Source organism: Xyrauchen texanus, chromosome 33 (genome assembly GCF_025860055.1).
Source record: "Xyrauchen texanus isolate HMW12.3.18 chromosome 33, RBS_HiC_50CHRs, whole genome shotgun sequence".
NCBI lineage: Eukaryota > Metazoa > Chordata > Actinopteri > Cypriniformes > Catostomidae > Xyrauchen > Xyrauchen texanus.
In genome coordinates, this window is record NC_068308.1 from 2,266,858 (window position 1) to 2,288,956 (window position 22,099).

The 22,099-nt window shown below is 45.1% G+C and overlaps 1 protein-coding gene across 1 annotated transcript in view; it reads left to right on the forward strand.

Annotated features, from left to right (window-relative positions):
- Window positions 1–22,099, forward strand: part of grid1b (glutamate receptor, ionotropic, delta 1b) — a 711,417-nt gene that overhangs the window by 554,773 nt on the left and 134,545 nt on the right. Inside the window, exon 6 of the mRNA XM_052102777.1 lies at window positions 8,243–8,416. Coding sequence (XP_051958737.1) covers window positions 8,243–8,416 — 174 coding nt within the window. The remainder of the gene's footprint in view (window positions 1–8,242; window positions 8,417–22,099) is intronic.

Below are 22,099 nucleotides of genomic sequence, written 5' to 3' on the forward strand. Positions count from 1 at the left end.
GCGTCAAAGTAGTCATAGCCATAAAAATTACAAAAATAGGTAATGTGTCTTTATGGCTGTAAATGATATATTAAACCATGGATTTGAGATACAATACTCAAATTTTAATTTATAACATGATAAATACTGAAATGAATGATTTTATTGACACTACGTTTTATAATTTTGCTCAAAGAAATACCGGACGTGGCTTTTCGTCTCAGAGTTTATTTCGGCGCAAATACACCTGCTGATTCTATCATTCGGTTCAGGAACAACAATCTGCACAAGCGACAATCAGGTCAACACCAGTTAAGGTAAAACAATGCGTCTTAAGCCGTGTTCGATGTCTGTGGAGTTTTTTTTGTGTCATCGCCGATATTTTAAGAACAGATTATTTATTTTGTAGCTCAACATTCTGTCGATAATTATCAGCTTATTTTAAGGACATTTTAGGTCTGCTATGTGTCAAAATAATTATTTTTCTGGATGCTGATGCATCGGGTTGATGAATGAACTATCAGACATTATACGTATGAAGCGCGAGCAGAAAATAGCTGATCGCTTAAACAGCTTGTATGATATTAAACTCAGTGGAATTCTCCCAAATTATGATATAACCATTTTGTTTCAAAATTGACATATTTTTGTGAATAGAATCCCTGAGATTATCAAATATTTTGCTCTGACAATTTCAGTGTGTGCTTCCATGTATGCAAAGTTTGAGACCAACCTGTTAAAGGAACAGTTCACACAAAAATGTAAATTCTGTCATAAACTCGCCCTCCTGTTGTTCCAAACCTGTATGAGTTTCTTTCTTCTGTTGAACACAAAAGATGATATTTTGAAGAATGTTGGTAACCAGACAGTTGACGGTAACCATCGATTTTCATAGTATTTTTTTCCTACTATGGCAGTCAATGGCTACATTCAACTGTTTGACTTGTTTGATACAGATTTGGATCAACTTGGGGTGAGTAAATGATGACAACTTTTTTTTTGGGGTGAACTATCCCTTGAACGTTTCTTCAGCTACAGGCCAGTGGTTCTCAACCAGGGGTCCGGGACCCACTAGGGGGCCTCAGCACACCTCCAAGGGGGCATTAAGATGACTAAAAATTTATTTAAAATAAGAAATATTTAAACATTTAAGATAATCTTACTTAATTAAAATGCTAACTTAATTAAAGACTCTTTCTGAAAGTTCTAGAATTAAAAATTATCCATAAATAATTACACACATTGAGCACATATACGAATGCAGAGATCTCAAGACGTGTTTTTCTAAAAACGTGTTTTTAGGACACATTGACCTAAAAACAGTATTTATGACACAACGCAACCGAGATGCTCCGAAAGAGTACGTTTGATGCAGGTACAGTACCCACTGACGCATCCTTAAACAAGCAATTATGATAAATCTCGGACTGACTGAGAAATGTCGTTGCAAAATGGAGTGCAGTGAACTGCAGACCAATGATAAACTAATGTTCAATAATATATCAGTACATTGCGTTCTAAAGTCATTTTTTGTATTGTTTTATCAATGCTTGACTGGTGTGCCTAATGCATTTAAATTGTTTGTATTATAATTTTTTATAATGTATATATTTTATTTATAATTAATATAGTATAATAAATATAACTATTTATAATTATCCTCATTTGTGTAGTCACCACGATTTCTCACTCTACCGCAGAACTCTCTCTTCCCAGATGCTTCATACACGGGAGCATCTCAAACCCATCAGGACACTCTCAACACTAGTAGGCTTTTAGTGTGAACATACATTATATCCTTTGATCCAGAAGTCACACGGGGCACATGAGACCACATACATTCAAATGGGGAAAAGATGTCAACCTCAACATGAGTCATGTGGATCTGACTGTTTTTATTCACGCAGAAGTATATTTTCCATCAGCTTTACATGTCAGTATCTTGCTTATTTTTTTAGTCTACCTGTGAATCTTTTCAGCATGCACGACCGCATCATAAATAATGACTGAACAGCATCTTGATGATGAATATTTCAGTAACAGAGCTGTTTAGCCTCATTTATTTACGATGTATCTGCCATCTTAACTTTTCAAGCTATCAGTCTAAATGAGAAGACACGAATCAGTGTCTCCAGGGAAAATAAACACATACAGAATTATATTTCATATGCAATTTGCTGCTGTAAGTTATTACAAGTAAAGCATTGTAATGAAATTATGTTTGTATTTTATTTATTGATGGCGCAGCTGTGCATGTTCAACATGTTTGTACTTTACATGGAAATGCTTTAAATTGGTCATTTCATTTATTCACTCTGCATTCAAATGTTTTCTGCAGCAAAGTGTGATAATAATGCACGTCTATGAACTTCTAGAGTTTGGGTTCAAATGTTGTCTTTGAAAATCTGTAAATGAAAATATTGGGCTTCATTTTGGTCTTGTAAAAAGGAATTAGGTCTGATCTCCGAACTGCATCTGCTACCCTATTCTCCCCCATTGCTGTTCACAGGAAGACGTGGATGTAAACAGAGATGTGCGCAAGGGCGAAATCTGTTCATGTAGCGCATAGTCACAACAACCCCATAGCTCAATTTTGACAAAATGTGTATTTACTTTTACATTTGTGTCAGTATACTGTTACTTAAAGAGAAAGTTGCTTGAGAGGAACTTCATTCTGCTGAACAGTGTATCTGCCTCAAAACATTTAAATGGGCTTTAATCCTCATTCATCCTTTACTTCTTTTTCTCCTATTCAAAAGCATTTCCATTGCCTTTAACTTGGCCTTTATATGTACAGTATATATATATTTTGAATTACCCAATTTGTTGTAATAATACCCAGCTTACCTAACCCAACCCTCCTGATACTGCTCTGAGAAATTGCATGTGTATTCATTGTTTCTGTGTCCTTCACTTTTCAATGTCCTGCATGCTTGAAAGAATCATTATGCCATTTTATTTTCAGTTTTTTCCCTGTTCATTGAGTTCAGGCATTAAGCATTTCACAATCCCTCTCTCCCTAGGTCAGTTTGTGTAAGACAGTCAACATAAAAGTCCAATCTTATGAGAACACAATAGCTGTGTTCCTAGTGAACTGCCTACATAGACCACTATCTTTTGAATGGAACCTCATAAGTGATTTGGAATGCACTAACTGGTCGTATCTTAGAGGGGGCGTAAATTAGAAGAGGAGGGTATGCATACTTTTGGATACATGGTGTATCTTAGAAGGCAGCATAATATTCCAGACTACCTTTTGGGATGATCTTTGCAACGGAAGTGCAACTTTGATGCCTTAAAATGCAGTCTAGGTAGGCAGCTAGATTTTGAACCTAATGCTGCAAGTCAGAATAAGGCACTGCTAAAAGTATAGTTCACCCAAAAATGAAAATTCTCTCATCATTTACTCACCCTCATTCCATCCCAGATGTGTTTGACATTCTTTCTTCTGCAGAACACAAACAAAGATTTTTAGAAGAATATTTCAGCTCTGTAGGACCATACAATCCAAGTAAATGATGACCAGAACTTAAAATGTCCAAAATATATATATATAAAGGCAGTATCCACACAACTCCAGAGGTTAAATCCATTTCTTATAAAGCAATATGATAGGTGTGGGTAAGAAACAGATCAATATTTAATCCTGTTTTACTATAAAGACTCCGTCCTGCACAGTAGGTGGTGATATGCACAAAAATAAAAGAACAATGTGAAAGTGGAGACTTAAATATTGATCTGTTTCTCACCCACAACTATTATATCAGTTCTGAAGATATAGATTTAACCACTGGAGTCAGATTGGTTTTTGTGCTAGTTGAGCCTTTCGTAGCTTCAAAGTTCTGGTCACCATTCACTTGCATTGTATGGACCTATAGAGCTGAGATATTCTTCTAAAAATCTTAATTTGTGTTCTGCAGAAGAAAGAATGTCAAACACATCTGGGATGGAATGAGGGTGAGTAAATGATGAGAGAATTTTCATTTTTGGGTGAACTATCCTTTTAATAAACCTAAAAATATCCCTATATTCCTAACAAACACAAACATATCGAGAACATGTGTCTTGTTTTTTAAAGGGACAGTTGTTCAAAATTCGTATGACTTTATTTCTTCTGTGGAACACAATAGAAGAAAGATGGGATCTCCTTCTGTGTTCCATGGAAGAAAGAAAACCATACAGGTTTGGAAAGATATAAGGGTGAGTAAATGATTACAGACTAATCTTTTTCAGGTGAGCTGAAATTGTGATGTATTTGCACGTAACATTTTTAGTAGTTTATATACACTGCATCTGGAAAGTATTCACAGCTCTTCTTATTCCAAAATTGATTAAATTCATTATTTTCCTCAAAATTCTTCAAACAATACCCCATAATGACTACGTGAAAGAAGTTTGTTTGAAATCTTTGCAAATTTATAAAAAAATTAAAGTATTCACAGCCTTTGCCATGACACTCAAAATTGAGATCAGGTGCATCCTGTTTCCAACGATCATCCTTGAGATGTTTCTACAACTTGATTGGAGTCCACCTGTTAACAGTTAACAGTGCATGTCAGAGCACAAACCAAGCCATGAAGTCCAAGGAATTGTCTGTAGACCTCCGAGACAGGATTGTATCGAGGCACACATCTGGGGAAGGGTACAGAAACATTTTGGCAGCATTGTAGGTTCCAATTAGCACAGTGACCTCCATCATCCATAAATGGAAGAAGTTTGGAAGCACCAGGACTCTTCCTAGAGCTGGCCACCCGGCCAAACTGAGCGATCGGGGGAGAAGGGCCTTAGTCAGAGAGGTGACTAAGAGCCCGATGGTCACTCTGACAGAGCTCCAGCATTTCTCTGTGGAGAGAGGAGAACCTTCCAGAAGAACAACCATCTCTGCAGCACTCCACCAATCAGGCCTGTATGGTAGAGTGGCCAGACGGAAGCCACTCCTCAGTAAAGGCACATGACAGCCCACCTGGATTTTGCCAAAAGGCACCTGAAGGACTCTCAGCCCATGAGAAACAAAATTCTCTGGTCTGATGAAACAAAGATTGAACTCTTGGCCTGAATGGCAAGGGTCATGTCTGGAGGAAACCAGGCACCGCTCATCACCTGGCCAATACCATCCCTACAGTGAAGCATGGTGGTTGCAGCATCATGCTGTGGGGATGTTTTTCAGCGGCAGGAACTGGGAGACTAGTAAAGATCGAGGGAAAGATGAATGCAGCAATGTACAGAGACATCCTTGTTGAAAACCTGCTCCAGAGCACTCTGGACCTCAGACTGGGGTGAAGGTTCATCTTCCAACAGGACAAGGACCCTAAGCACACAGCCAAGATAACAAAGGAGTGGCTATGGGACAACTCTGTGAATGTCCTTGAGTGGCCCAGCCAGAGCCCAGACTTGAACCTGACTGAACATCTCTGGAGAGATCTGAAAATGGCTGTGCACCAATGCTCCCCATCCAACCTGATGGAGCTTGAGAGGTCCTGCAAAGAAGAATGGGAGAAACTGCCCAAAATAGGTGTGCCAAGCTTGTAGTATCATACACAAAAAGACTTGAGGCTGTAATTGGTGCCAAAGATGCTTCAACAAAGTATTGAGCAAAGGCTTTGAATACTTATGCACATGTGATTTTTTTTTTTTCGTTTTTAATACATTTGCAAAGATTTCAAACAAACTTCTTTCACGTTGTCATTATGGGGTATTTTGAGGAAAATAATGAATTGAATCCATTTTGGAATAAGGCTGTAACATAACAAAATGTGGAAAAAGTGAAGCGCTGTGAATAATTTCTGGATGCACTGTAAATATACAGCTCTGGAAAAAAATTAGAGACCACTGCAAAATTATCAATTTTTCCTGGATATACTATTTATAGGTGTGTTTGAATAAAATGAACCTTTTTTTTCTGTAAAGTACTGACAACAATTTCTCCCAAATTCCAAATAAAAATATTGTCATTTAGAGCTTTTATTTGACTGGAACTGGTCAAAATAATAAAGATATAGTGTTTTTAGACCTCCAATAATGCAAAGAAAACAAGTTCATATTAATCTTTAAACCACATAAAACTAATGTTTTAACTTAGGAAGAGTTCAGAAATTAATATTTGGTGGAATAACCCTGATATTCAATCCCAGCTTTCATGGGTCTTGGCATTCTCTCTACCAGTCTTTCACATGGCTGTTGGGTGACTTTATGCCACTCCTGGCATTAAAATTCAAGCAGCGCATCTTTGTTTTATGGCTTGTGACCATCCATCTTCCTCTTGATCACATTCTGGGCTGGTCATGACAGGGTCTTGATCTGGTGGTCCTTCATTCACACCTTGATTGACCTGGCTGTGTGGTATGGAGCATTGCCCTGCTGGGAAAACAATCCTCAGAGTTGGGGAACATTGTCAGAGCCAGAAGAAAGCATGTTTTCTTCGGATATAACCATGATTAATTTGTTCCTTGCCAAGACGAGTCTGCCTGATTCCAGCCTTGCTGAGGCACCGCCAGATCATCACCGATCCTCCACCTGGTCATCTAATGATTTGACGGAGACCTGGAGAGGCCTTCAAGCCACAGTCTCTCTCACCCACTGTGAAATTTTGTGGAGGATCATTATGAACTGAGGATGCTTCAGCAAGGCTGGATTCGGGCAAATTCCTCTAATCAATCGTGTGGCAGCAATGCATTGCATAACATAATGCAGATGCGGGTCAGAAGCTTTAGTTTTTAATATTATCCATGTCACATCAGAATGGGGTAAAACATTTTATCTCAGTGATTTGGAATGATTGTTGGTGCCAGATTGTTGGTTTGAGTATGTCTGTAACTGCTGCTCTTCTGGTATTTTCACACACAACAGTCTCTAGAATTTAATCCAAATGGTGCCAAAAAACATCCAGTGAGCAGCAGTTATGTGGATGGAAATGCCTTGTTGATGACAGACGTCAACAGAGAATGGCCAGACTGATTCAAAATGGAGTTTCATTAACAAGGTTCGGGAGGAGCAAGTTCGTTTTATCCGACCAATCACACTGCCAGAGTAAGCGTATATAAACAGCTGCTTACCTCTATGTGACATTGAGTCATTCAGCATTTGGTCCCGCCCATTTCCCCACAAACAGACCCGTGAAAGAGATTTGGATCATCAGATGCAACTTCGCTGCAAAGCATTTGCCTTCATCAGAACAGCTCTAACGTCTAAATAATATTGTTATTCAACAGAAGCTGCCGCAGCAGCTCATTTGTTTTTGCAGTATTGACCGCAACCATTTTACATGTTTTTTCTTTCTAATCTCTATTTGCTGAAGCAGATTATAGCATGAAGCAGCTTCCACAAACTGGTTGCTTCAGTCTAATGTAAACCTTCCACCCAGAGCGGTCTGTTGCGTGAAGCTGCTTCTGTGAACGGGCACCACTCCGGCTTCACGCCACTTGATCTCTTTTACAGCTTTATTCCAATGTGAGGGAAACAAATATTAACTAATTATTTCAATCATCATTCCAACGATCCCCAGCATTTGTATCTGGTTCTCCCATCTTTTCTACTTTTGCCTGAATCACTGGATTACAAACTCTTGAACCTCAAACATAGAACCTCATTGCTGCATGACAACATCTGTCATAATCTTACGCTACACCCAAGTTTAAAGTAACGGGTGAAATGACACAGATTATTTGGCTTTGGACTTTGCTTCCTACTCACAATATTTCAGTTTTTTCAGTAAAATGTATTACAGGTCATCAATATAAACAAGTTGTTTTATTTGCCTATATGTGCATTCATCAATAACTAATCTAAGTCCGGGGGTTATTTGAGCTCAGGTCAAGTCTCGTGCCCCTTTTGCCCAAGACAGCGAGCCACACACGTTTACACTATCCTCAACGCAGCATTACATTAACTTGCAAACTACTGAACTGACAAATCTACTATAACTCAGATAACCACTCTGTACAATTGTGGTGAGAAGAATATCATCTGAGATGCAGGTTGGCACTGTTTTGGTGGCACGAGGGGGACCTGCACAATATTAGGCAGGTGGTTTTATGTTGTAGCTGATCGTGTGTATATATATACACACACACACACACACACACACACACACACACACAAATTAATAAAATACATTAATATTGAATGCTAATTTCTGATTTCTGAAATGTAATTGCAAATATTACATTCAATTAGCAACAAATAAACCTTGTGCATTAACTGTCAAGTTAATTGCTAAAGAAGTATGCTGATGATGTGTATTGTGTATTGTATTGTGTGTGTGCAGGAGATCAGTGACAGTGAGATTATGGAGCTGGCTCACAGTTCTCTGGGCAGGATGACGGTGGTCAGGCAGATCTTCCCACTGTGGAGAGACAGCAGTGTAAGCTGTATGAGAAACAACCACCGCATCTCATCGCTGCTCTGCGACCCTCAGGAGGGATACCTGCAGTCACTAGAGGTTGGTAACCATAGCAACAGCATCAGCATCACAGTAATAGATTTAGATCAGGGCAACGTTTACAGATCTAGACACCTCTAGTATTGTCACTTATAAGCTAGTAACATTATTGCCTTCTTTATCACGAATGTACCCCATTTAGAAATGCATACAGAAATATTTTAGTGATTGAATAGAAAGAAACTTTTGTGTTTTATATACTGTATGTGTCCATGAATCCCCACTTGAAAACGTCTAGGTTACGTATGTAACCCCCGTTCCCCGATGGAGGGAACGAGACGCTGTGTCAGAGAAGTGACACTAGGGGTCTCTCTTGAGCGCCGATATTCACCTCTGGACTATGAAAAAAGGCCAATGAGAGTTGGCAACCAGTATTTGCATGTCCCGCCCCCGGACATACGGGTATTTAAGCGGCGCAAATACGGGACTTCATTCAGGATTTTTCTGAGGAGCCGGAAATGGTCCGGCCACAACAGTGGCTCGGCTCAGCGACGTGGCAGGGGAGACACAACGTCTCGTTCCCTCCATCGGGGAACGGGGGTTACATACGTAACCTAGACGTTCCCCTTCTGTCGCTCTCTCCACGTTGTGTCAGAGAAGCGACACTAGGGGTCCACTTATAAAAGTGCCATGCGCTGAGCCGTGTACGTGAACTGCTGATACAGGAGCGAGCAGGTATTCTTACGTGCAGGATGACCAACTGTAGTAGTAGTAGTTTATTTATCCCTTAGGAAATTAGTTTTGCACAGGTGCTCCACATCACAAAAAAAAACACTCTTCCATCACATAGACTCTCACGAAACAAAAAGAACACACATGGTTAAAGACTATTCATCATTAAAATAGCAGTTGGTATGAATGAGTTCTTGAACCTCCTAGTTCTCCCCCCCATTACTCTATATCTGCAGCCAGAAGAATAACAAACAAAGCAAAAGTGTTAGGTGATGCCCAGCCCGCTGCTCTACAAATGTCTGCTAGGGCAGTGCCCCTAGCCAGTGCCCATGAGGACGCAACACTCCTGGTGGAGTGAGCTCGGACCCGCAAGGGGGGGGGCACGGCCTGGGTGTGATAAGCCAGGGAAATGGCGTCGACAACCCAGTGGGCGAGTCTCTGCTTGGAGACAGCGTTCCCTTTCTGCTGTCCCCCAAAGCAGACGAAGAGCTGCTCAGAGCGTCTGGTGCTCTGTGTGCGGTCCGGATAAATACGTAAAGCACGTACTGGACACAGCAGTGAAAAGGCTGGGTCTGCCTCCTCCCGGGGCAGTGCTTGCAGGTTCACCACCTGATCCCTGAAGGGCGTGGTAGGAACCTTGGGCACATAGCCCGGTCACGGTCTTAGGATCACGAAAGTATCTGCTGGACCGAACTCCAGGCAAGCGTCGCTAACAGAGAACGCATGCAGGTCCCCGACCCTCTTGATGGAAGCGAGCGCGATCAGCAGGGCAGTCTTGAGAGAGAGGGCCCTGAGTCCAGCTGAGTCAAGCAGCTCGAAGGGGGGTCTCTGGAGTCCCGTAAGGACGACCGAGAGATCCCAGGAGGGGAACAGGTTAGGCCGGGAGGGAGTTATCCTCCGGGCACCTTTTAGGAACCTGACGATTAAGTCGTGCTTACCAAGAGACTTGCCGTCTACCGTGTCGTGGTGCGCCGCGATAGCGGCGACATACACCTTGAGGGTGGAGGGGGACAGCCTCCTCTCCAGCCTCTCCTGAAGAAACACGAGCACTGACCTAACTGCACACTTCTGCGGGTCTTCGGCTCGGGAAGAACACCAGTCCGCGAACAGACGCCACTTTAGAGTGTAGAGATGCCTGGTAGAGGGGGCTCTGGCTTGATTGATTGTATCTATGACGGTCGGTGGTAGGCCAAGGGCCAGACGTGGAGGTTCCAGAGGTCTGGGTGCGGGTGCCAGAGCGTGCCCAGTCCCTGAGAAAGAAGGTCCTTCCTCAGGGGAATTCGCCAGGGAGGGGCTGTCGTGAGGAGCGTGAGGTCCGAAAACCAAGTCCGGGTAGGCCAGTAAGGGGCTACCAGAATGACTTGCTCCTCGTCTTCCCTGACCTTGCATAGCACCTGTGCAAGGAGGCTCACTGGGGGAAATGCGTACTTGCGCAGCCCCGCAGGCCAGCTGTGTGCCAACGCGTCTGCCCCAAGGGGAGCCTCTGTCCGGGCATACCAGAGCGGGAAGTGGGAGGTTTCTTGGGAGGCTATCACATTGAGGTTGCCGGGGATGTGAGTGGCACGCAGTGACTTGAGTCACTGCTGACTCCAAAGGAAGAGACGACGGGCGAGCTGTGACATGTGGAGGGAGCGTACTCCGCCTTGGCGGTTTATGTAGGCTACGACCGTGGTGCTGTCTGTCCTGACTAGGACGTGTTTGTTCCGAATTAACGGGAGAAACTTCTGCAGGGCCAGAAAAACAGCCATCAGCTCTACATTTACATTTATGCATTTGGCAGATGCTTTTATCCAAAGCGACTTACAGTGCACTTATTACAGGGACAATCCCCCCGGAGCAACCTGGAGTTAAGTGTCTTACTCAAGGACACAATGGTGGTGGCCGTGGGGTTAGAACCAGTGACCATCTGATTAACAGCACTGTGCTTTAGCCACTACGCCACCACCACTCCAACTGCTCTAGGCAGTTGATGTGCCAGCGCAGCGGGCCTCGGTTCCACCGGCCTGCGGCTGCGCGCCCATTGCATACGGCGCCCCAACCCAATTTGGAGGCATCAGTTGTGACCAGAACGCGTCGGGACACCTGCTGGAAGGGTACTCCTGCCCTTAGAAAGCAGAGGTCTGTCCAGGGTTTCAAGGTTTGGCGGCAGGCAGAGGTAACTTTTATGTTGTGCGTGCCGCGGCGCCATGCTCGTCTCGGGACTCGAGTCCGGAGCCAGTGCTGAAGTGGTCTCATATGCATCAACCCCAGCGGCGCGGCCTCCGCGGAGGATGCCATATGCCCCAGGAGCTGTTGGAAACGTTTTAGCGGGACCATGGCGCCTGGCTTGAAGGAAGCGAGGCATTTCAGCACTGACTGAGCACGCTCGTTGGAGAGACATGCTGTCATTGGGACTGAGTCTAACTCCAGACCGAGAAAAGAGATGCTCTGGACCGGGGAGAGCTTGCTCTTTTCCCAGTTGACCTGAAACCCCAAACGGCTGAGGTGGCTGAGCACCTGGTCTCTGTGTGCGCATAGTAACTCTCGGGAGTGGGCCAGTATGAGCCAGTCGTCAAGGTAATTGAGTATGCGTATGCCGGGTTCTCGGAGCGGGGCAAGAGCTGCCTCTGCGACTTTCGTGAAGACGCGAGGGGACAGAGACAGGCCGAAGGGGAGGACTTTGTACTGATACGCCTGGCCGTCGAACGCGAACCTTAGGAAGGGTCGATGTCGAGGGCGAATTGAGACGTGGAAGTACGCGTCCTTCAGGTCTACGGCTACGAACCAATCTAGATGCCGGACGCCAGATAGAATTTGTTTCTGGGTGAGCATTTTGAACGGGAGTTTGGACAAGGTCCGATTGAAAACTCGCAGGTCCAAGATCGGTCGTAAGCCACCGCCTTTCTTGGGTACAACGAAGTAAGGGCTGTAGAAACCCTTCTTCGTTTCGGTTGGAGGGACAGGCTCTATCGCGTCCTTTAATAGAAGGGAGGCGATTTCTTCGCGCAGGGAGTGGGCATGTTGGCCGTGTACTGCGGAAAAATTTACGCCCACGAAGGGGGGCGGAGACCTGGCAAACTGAATTGCGTAACCGAGTCGAATGGTCCGGTGCAAGCCACGCCTCTAAACTCCATGCTAGGGGCACCAAGGGGACGGGTTTTTTGGACGTACCCGGCGGGGCTTCGCAGCGGTGCGGAACATGTAACGCGGCGTCGGGAGGCAACGTGGCGTCCCGAGGCTCTGGTGCTGAGAATAAACTCAAAGCACTTACCTTGCTCCGCGCATCCGGCGGGGGGCGGGTTCGTGACTGAGGAGGAGGTCTGATGCTGGCGTCCTCTGGACTCGTCTGAACCGGCCGGCCGGGGAACAGTCGTGGCGCTGAAGGCGAGGACACCGCGTCCATGGAGCCGGGACTGTTGAGGCCTGAAAGCAGAGTGCCGTGAGAACGGCATTTGTGGGCCATGTGCCCCAGAGACAAAGGAAATAGCTCTTTTATTGAGAATTTGGGTACCGCAGCCCGTGTTAGGGGGTGCGGCAAATGAAAAAAACAAAGGATTCTCCTCCCGGCCCTCCACCGGGGGACGGAGCGGTCTCACCACCTCCGGAGCTAACGTCTTGGGCTCTGGGTGCGTTGTCTCAGGAGCGCCTGGGAGCCTTCCGGGTCCTCGAGGGGGTCCGTGAGACAGGGGGCGTGCGCTTCCCGCGGTTTGCTCGATGCTGGGGCTGAGAGCTGGGCTCGGGTTGAGGCGGAGCAGGAGCTTGCCTTCTGGGCGCGGGAGGACGCCCTCGGCGAGCAGATGGGGCATGGGCCGTGGCGGCAGGCTTGCGGCGAGGCATGATGTGAGAGATGGCCTCCGTCTGCTTCTTCACCGTGGAGAACTGCTGGGCAAAGTCCTCGACGGTGTCGCCGAAGAGGCCGAACTAGGAGACAGGGGCGTTGAGGAAGCGAGTCTTGTCTGCTTCACGCATCTTGACCATGTTCAGCCACAGTTGACGTTCCTGGACCACTAGCGTGGCCATCGCCTGCCCGAGCGCTTGCGCTGTGACTTTTGTCGCTCTCAGGGCGAGGTCGGTCGCTGAGCGCAGTTCCTGCAGCGTGTCGGGATCAGGGCCACCCCCGTCGCGTAGTGCCTTGGCTTGGTGGACCTGCAGGAGAGCCATGGCATGCAGGGCGGAAGTGGCACGTCCGGTGGTGCTGTAGGCCTTCGCTGTCAGCGAGGAGGTTGCTCTACAGGGAGCACCCCTCTCCACGAAGACGTCAGCTCGTCATGCACTTCCGGGAAAAACGGGACCGGGGGGGCGAGGCTGTGAGCGTCGCCCAGACCCCAGGAACCAGTTGCCCAGCCGTGATGGTTGTGGGGAGGATGGAGGGTTCCAATCCAAGCCCACGCTGTTGGCTGCCCGGGAAAGCATGTCAGTCATCTGTGCGTCAGCCTCAGCCTGGGCGTGCAGGCCCGAGAGCGGCAGCCCAGGGGAGTCCTCAGCATCAGATAACATGCCCTCCGATGCCGCGGCGAGCTCATCTGCTTCCATCGCAAGAGGGTCGGCAGACTGGCTGTGAGGCGAGTCACCACTGCCTCGAGCACGGACGGGAATCAACGAGCGTGTCGGGGTGCGGGTGGTCTGAGGGGGCGTACCCGGCGGAGCTGGACCCGCTGCCATCCCCAAATCGCCTCCATCGCCAGCCGCATCGTCCTCAATCCCGTGGGAAGAAGGAGCGACACGGGGGGCGGCTGGAGTGGCTTGCTCACGGTTGTAAGCAAGCAGCGACCGCTAACGTTGTCATGGTCATGTTCTCGCAGTGAGAACATGAACCATCCACAAACGCAGCCTCGGTGTGATCGCTAACCAGACACACGAGACAGCGCCTGTGGCCGTCGGAAGCGGAGAGCACTCTACCGCATCCAGAAACAACACAGGGGCGGAAAGGCATCTTTATAAAGACGTGTCCTTAAAAGGACGTTCAACGCCGCTGTGTTTTGCTCTTTTAGAGGAAATTACTCTTTTAAATAAAATCACTCTTTTAGGAAAAAAACTTGTGAGAGTTTTTGAATCTGCACTGTCGATGCGCCCAGGGGCAGGAATGCACAGCCGTGCAAACAGGAGAAAGCCGCTGTTGTGCGCCGTAGAATCCAACAGCATGCAGCAGAGGGATAGCAGGAACTCGGTGTGTACACGCAGCAGTTGCAGACACGACCATCGGCTCCGAAGAAATTTTCTGAATGAACTCCCGTATTTGCGCCGCTTAAATACCCGTATGTCCGGGGCGGGGCATGCAAATACTGGTTGCCAACTCTCATTGGCCTTTTTTCATAGACCAGAGGTGAATATCGGCACTCAAGAGAGACCCCTAGTGTCGCTTCTCTGACACAACGTGGAGAGAGCGACAGAAGGGGAACACTGGATTCAGTGCTCATCCACTTTTACAGACGTCTTGGTTTGGGAGTATTTTTCCCATTCATTTTATTCCATAGAGATTTCATCAAATCCTTCATAAAAGAGTTGTAAGCCATGCAAGGGTGTAGGTTTTGTTTGAAAGTTAGTAGGGAAATATAGTCAGGATAATATAAAAAGATTTTGGTATTAAGAAAAAGCAAGCAAGTCAGTCTGGTAATATAGGCAAAAAAGCATTATTTACAAAATACCATCTTATTTTTTAAATTATTTTATTTTTTTAAGAATTTCTAAAGAACAAAAAAATTAAGTTTACTAGGGCTTCACGATTAGAGTTCAAATGTTATCTGCCATAAAACTGGATAAAGTGACAGCGATATGCGATGTGATAAACCTAAGATTAATGGCTCAAAATCAAATGTTATCTTCTTAAGAAGATTTACCTCGAGAAATCTAAACAAAGGATTGGGTAAATAGAAAATGTACCGCAAAATGACATCTCAAGATAAACAAATTGTGGGGAGAACGGAGCATTGATGTTTTTCACTTTCTGCTTTCCAACTCCCCTCACTCCCACATAATCTTTTCTCATATTGTTTATGATGTTCTTGCCATTTTGGCTTACAGCTAATTACTTTTTTGATCACAAAAACATTTATTGGGAGTTATACTGGCATCTTAAAATCCTGCCTCTCACTCACAACCGTTCAAATTTCAAATTTGTCTTCCTCAAGAGGGTACTTACGGGCCAAAAAAGCAATTCCCAATTGAGCTGCATACAAAACATATCTTTTTGACCTAGACATGAAAACATTTGTACATGAAAAGAATGCTTGTTTAAATCCATTAATTTCAAAGATAGGTCATTAAATTACCACGAAAATCTGCCCACGTATATTTAAAAATCTTACAAATAAATGACTGTGATTGGTGCATCCTGAACAGCGCTGAGAAAAGTAACTCATGCCGGGTGACAACATCATTTATGACCTGCTTCAGATGAGGCAGGAGGTAGGACAAACATTTCTGCTTGTAAAATAGCACAAATGTCGTTCGGGACATTTCTGATTTTCTGAAAGTTGATAGGGACATGTCCATATCATCCCTACCTAAATCTATGCTTATGAAGCCATGAACCAAACCGACCAGCTCCAAGATGAATCACAACATTACAAACTTTGATTTGCAGCAAAAAAGTATTTGAAAATCAACCAAAAAGACAAAGATACCTGACTGTGTCCTTTAATGTCTTAAATGAGGGAATGAACTACAATCCCATTAAGCTTTGCAAATTACATTACATTAAACATGATGTAAAAATATCAAACTATTGATTTAATGATGTTGATTACAAGTATAAAAACAATATATATCTAAAATTGAGTTGAAAAATATTTAGATATACACAAATATATAAGTAGTTTGAGAGTGTAGGGAGAGCGACTTGATTGTGTCATTCACAGTGAATTATGGGAGTGGGCAGAGCTCTTCTCTGATTGGTGCATCGTTCTCTTCAGCATCATGGGTAGTGTAGTTCTTCACCAGGAATTCTATTAAACACTATTTCAAAAACAAATGAAGATGAAACCTCTGGGGGTTTACCCCTTCAATAATTCATGAAAATCAGGGTTAGCAAACCACTAGTGCAGAACAGTGACACACCTGTCAGCTTTCCTTTGCAAAACTACAGTGTCAACACAAACATCCATCTTTGTGTGTCTTTCCCTGTCACTCAAGAACCCTCCATTCACCGCAGTCGCCCACCTAACCTTTGCTAAAATGCCTCAGTTGATGGTCAGTTGCAGTTAAATGTGACAAATGTCTTCCTGTAAGGTCCTATCAGCTTAACTGGTGTGGCCATCACTCACTCCTCAGGAAGTGGCTGTTGGTACAGTACGAACAGGTTTTATGTATTATACATCAAGTGGAGTGGTGACTGACACCTAGCAGCTTGTCACTGAGCAAATGTCATTTCTTCCATACTTGGATGGGAAATGGCCATGAAAGTTTGATGGGTCAGGGAAAAGTGGGACTTCCTGATGCACAGTCAGCACACCAGCGGCCTGAAGTGAGTGTCAGTCACTATTACAACTCAAAACTTCTATGAAAGCTCATAAAGATAGATTTGTATTTTTCAATTGTGTATTGTTTATTATGTGTTATTTTTTTATAATGTATAATTCCTTGAAACAGACGTCTTCTTTCTGAAATGGTGATTTTTCAAGTCAACTGATTAGATTTTTAAACAAATTGAGAAAATGTTATCTTTGTAAACAATTTTGAATATATGTTGGGATTTAACTGTAACTTCAGAAAGGTAAACAGGTTGATATGGTCATGACTATACAGGGTGCTTTTTAGAAAGAAAAAAATTATGCAAATTTATACAAATATACACTGTTCAATTGCTAATTTGTTTATTAAAAAATCATGGCAACTGGGTTGACATTTAAGATCATCAAATACTGAAGAACAAATAAGATAAAGTAATTAAAAACTAGACATACTTCCAGAAAGAATTTCATTTTGACAGTTTTCTTTGATTTATGGTATAGTACATTATTTTTATATATTGATAACAATGATCCATGGCTTGGGGATATGACTTCAAAACTTTAATTAAATACATTTTGTCAACCTAAATCTAATTCAATGAAGCTGTCTGCTGAGGACATGTGAGGCATCTATTTCTCAAACAAGAGATATATATCTGATATACTTATCCTCTTGTTTAGTTGTACATCTGGTCTTCCACATCTCTTTCTGTCCTTGTTAGAGACCGTTGTTCTTTGTCTTTGAAGACTGTAGTTACACCTTTGTATGAAATCTTCAGTCTTTTCAAAGAAATTGAAAAAAATATAGCCTTCATTCCTCAAAACGTCTCGGATTACTTTACTGTAACCCTTGTTCCCTGAAAAAGCGGAACAAGATGCTGCACTTATTTAGCGCTTTGGGAACGTCTTTTAGGAGTGACCAGCTGTGAATATGTGTGCAACACGTCAATGAAATTGACTGGAATTTATAGCCTCTGCTAGTGACATCATCAGGATGTGCCAGTACCAGGAGCTATAAATAGATGTGCCACAGGTGCATCGTCAGGTATTTTGTCTGAAGAGCAGTCCCGGGGCATCCTCAGTGCGACAATGAAGTGCAGCATCTCATTCCGCTTTTTCAGGGAACAAGGGTTACAGTCAAGTAACCCGAGACATTCCCTATCAAAAGCTACACTTTGATGCTGTGCTGATTTAGCGCTTTGGGAACGAGAATACATACGCCGCCGCACTGCAGCTGTCTGGACCCCTTACAGTTATGTAGTTTGTGCTCACAAGAATCCGAGAGGTCTCAGACATGACCTTGTGATGTTGACTCAAGGACGTAAGAGCCCGGAGTGGCATGAAAATCCAAACTATAAAATCTTATGGATATATGCGGAGAGGACCAGACTGCCGCATTACAAACATGCTGTAGAGGGAAAAACGGGACCGGGGGGGGCGAGGCTGTGAGCGGCGCCCAGACCCCAGGAACCAGTCGTCCAGCCGTGATGGTTGTGGGGAGGATGGAGGGTTCCAATCCAAGCCCACGCTGTTGGCTGCCCGGGAAAGCATGTCAGTCATCTGTGCGTCAGCCTCAGCCTGGGCGTGCAGGCCAGAGAGTGGCAGCCCAGGGGAGTCCTCAGCATCAGATAACGCCCTCCGATGCCGCGGCGAGCTCATCTGCTTCCATCGCAAGAGGGTCGGCAGACTGGCTGTGAGGCGAGTCACCACTGCCTCGAGCACGGACGGGAATCAACGAGCGTGTCGGGGTGCGGGTGGTCCGAGGGGGCGTACCCGGCGGAGCTGCACCCGCTGCCATCCCCAAATCGCCTCCATCACCAGCCGCATCGTCCTCAATCCCGTGGGAAGAAGGAGCGACATGGGGGGCGGCTGGAGTGGCTTGCTCACGGTTGTAAGCAAGCCGCGACCGCAACGTTGTCATGGTCATGTTCTCGCAGTGAGAACATGAACCATCCACAAACGCAGCCTCGGTGTGATTGCTAACCAGACACATGAGACAGCGCCTGTGGCCGTCGGAAGCGGAGAGCACTCTACAGCATCCAGAAACAACACAGGGGCAGAAAGGCATCTTTATAAAGACGCGTCCTTAAAAGGACGTTCAACGCCGCTGTGTTTTGCTCTTTTAGAGGAAATTACTCTTTTAAATAAAATCACTCTTTTAGGAAAAAAACTTGTGAGAGTTTTTGAATCTGCACTGTCGATGCGCCCAGGGGCAGGAATGCACAGCCGTGCAAACAGGAGAAAGCCGCTGTTGTGCACCGTAGAATCCAACAGCATGCAGCAGAGGGATAGCAGGAACTCAGTGTGTACACGCAGCAGTTGCAGACACGACCATCGGCTCCGAAGAAATTTTCTGAATGAACTCCCGTATTTGCGCCGCTTAAATACCCGTATGTCCGGGGGCGGGGCATGCAAATACTGGTTGCCAACTCTCATTGGCCTTTTTTCATAGTCCAGAGGTGAATATCGGCACTCAAGAGAGACCCCTAGTGTCGCTTCTCTGACACAACGTGGAGAGAGCGACAGAAGGGGAACACTAGATTCAGTGCTCATCCACTTTTACAGACGTCTTGAATGGGAGTATTTTTCCCATTCATTTTATTCCAGAGATTTCATCAAATCCTTCATAAAAGAGTTGTAAGCCATGCAAGGGTGTAGGTTTTGTTTGAAAGTTAGTAGGGAAATATAGTCAGGATAATATAAAAAAAAGTTTGGTATTAAGAAAAAGCAAGAAAGTCAGTCTGGTAATATAGGCAAAAAAGCATTATTTACAAAATACCATCTTATTTTTTAAATTATTTTATTTTTTTAAGAATTTCTAAAGAACAAACAAATTAAGTTTACTAGGGCTTCACGATTAGAGTTCAAATGTTATCTGCCATAAAACTGGATAAAGTGACAGCGATATGCGATGTGATAAACCTAAGATTAATGGCTCAAAATCAAATGTTATCTTTTTAAGAAGATTTACCTCGAGAAATCTAAACAAAGGATTGGGTAAATAGAAAATGTACCGCAAAATGACATCTCAGGATAAACAAATTGTGGGGAGAATGGAGCATTGATGTTTTTCACTTTCTGCTTTCCAACTCCCCTCACTCCCACATAATCTTTTCTCATATTGTTTATGATGTTCTTGCCATTTTATCTAACAAAGCAGGCTTTTGGCTTACAGCTAATTACTTTTTTGATCACAAAAACATTTATTGGGAGTTATACTGGCATCTTAAAATCCTGCCTCTCACTCACAACCGTTCAAATTTCAAATTTGTCTTCCTCAAGAGGGTACTTACGGGCCAAAAAAGAAATTCCCAATTGAGCTGCATACAAAACATATCTTTTTGACCTAGACATGAAAACATTTGTACATGAAAAGAATGCTTGTTTAAATCCATTAATTGAGATATATCTCCAGCCAAAGCTTTAGAGTAAGCGACCCCCCTGTAGAATGAGCCCTGATACCTACTGGCGAAACTTGACTGCGTGCCTCATAGGCCAGGGCAATAGCATCCCTCACCCAATGTGACGTTGTTTGTTTGGTGGCGGCCGCCCCCCTGTTACAGCCCCCATGACAAACAAATAGTTGCCCTGACTTACGCCACTGGCTAGTGCGGTGTACATAAGCCTGAAGGGCACGGACTGGACACAGTCTGTGAAATTTCTCCTGATCCGGCGTTGTAAAAGGCGTGGGACAGAAAGCTTCAAGAGTGACCGGATGTACAGCCGAGAAAGGAGCCTTAGGCAGGTTGTCAGGATGAGGATGCAATATTGCTTTAGCCATTCCTGGGGCAAAATCTAAGCAGGATGTCAAGACAGACAGAGCCGGCAAATCCCCAACTCTTTTTAAAGAAAAAATAGCCATAAGAAAAACCATCTTGAGAGTCAGAAGCTTATCAGATCCTGACTCTAGAGGTTAAAAAGGGGTCTCAACCAGACCCTCAAGGACTATCGCTAAGTCCCATGAAGGGATCCTGGTCCTAACAGGAGTCTCAATCGCATGGCCCTACGAACAAAGCGAGCGAGCAGAGGATGTTTCCCCAAGGAGGCGTCTGTCGTTAGCAACTTGCGACGGCAAGACGCACCTAGAGTGGGACCCAAGGTGAAGAACCGGGGTCTGAACCACATAGAAAGGTTACGTTGCCCACGGTGCATAACCCTTATCTGCCTTAGGGGACTGGCCCTTGGATGAAATCCCCTGGCTTTGAGCCACAACTGAAACAGTCTCATGTGCAGAAGGCCCAAATGATGCCATGAGACCTAGTATTAGTTGATACTGGTGAACAGTGCAAACTTGGCCTAGTCTGACTTATGGTATTCTGAATGGTCTCGATTCGAGTGGGAGACAATTGTGCCCGTATCATGATCGAATTCCATATGATCCCCAGATATGGAAACGGAGCGTAGTTCTAGCGGGAAGACCAGCAGGTGTACATCATCACCTCATTAGCTTGGTAATTCCTAGCCAATCGCACATAAGCCATTGCTTTATAAGTCCACTCGCAATCTATCACATTGCTGTTTCGGTGTGCTAACACTGCAACCTCCACCACCCCACCACCACCAGTTGAGCCCTGTCCCGCAGGGGGGTAGGCTCCTCGCCCCTGCCTCCTATCTCCGGCAGGACATGACGGTTCCGGGTACAAATCCCTCGGACTGCCGGACGGGGCCTACGCCAAAGAGAGAGACATTACCTCCCGTTTTACATCTATCAAATAAATAGCATCTCAAACTTCACTCAAGCCTGTGTGTCTTCCCGATAGAAATGTAGTTCTCTGAGTGGGAGAGAGAATGCTTTTCTTGTCGTTGAGTCTCAAACCCAGAGAAACCAGATTAGCTAAGACGATATTCCTGTGCTGTAATGCCAGTTCTTGTGACTGTGCTAGTATTAGCCAGTTGTCTTTTTTAATTCAGAATGCGGATGACCTGAAGTCGATGTGAAGTCGATGTGAAGTAGATGTGCTTGTTCCGGATTCACGGTAGTGGGGGCCACGCCGTTGAAACGTGGAGGACAGCGAACAAATTTAATTCTGTAGCATTTTTCTACTGTCCTTAGGAACCACATGGAAACACCCGGCAGTAGCTTCCACACTGCCAGGTTCTCTGAGATGGGTATCAATTTTGACACTTCCTGTTGAGGGGATGTGAAGTGTTCCGCATCCTGGACTACGGCAGGAAGCAACAGAACACCCAACATTTCGCTGGAAATCGCTAACTCCCAAAACACCAGAGGTGGCGGGAATGGAGAGGTTTCGTAGGTGGGGGTGCAGGTGGATGTTTCACGCACCCCGTCCCGAGGGGGGCTACCCCCACAAGGCTGAGTTCAAGACCGTCAGGACTTTCTCTTTCTGGAGATAATGGTCCTGAGGTCTTCCTTTGGAGGCTGCTGAGGGCGATGAGCCGGTCCCCAGTCCTTACGAGGGGGAGCACGATCCGCCACACTTTGTTTCTGAGCCTCCCTGGAAGGACCGAGGTGGGGCTGGGTAGACGGTGCCCCCTACCCCTGAGTGCGGTGAGGAAGAAATTGCCCGAAGGCTTCCTCACGACTCTTCGCCTCCTAAAACCTGGTGATGACTGTGGTTGAGAA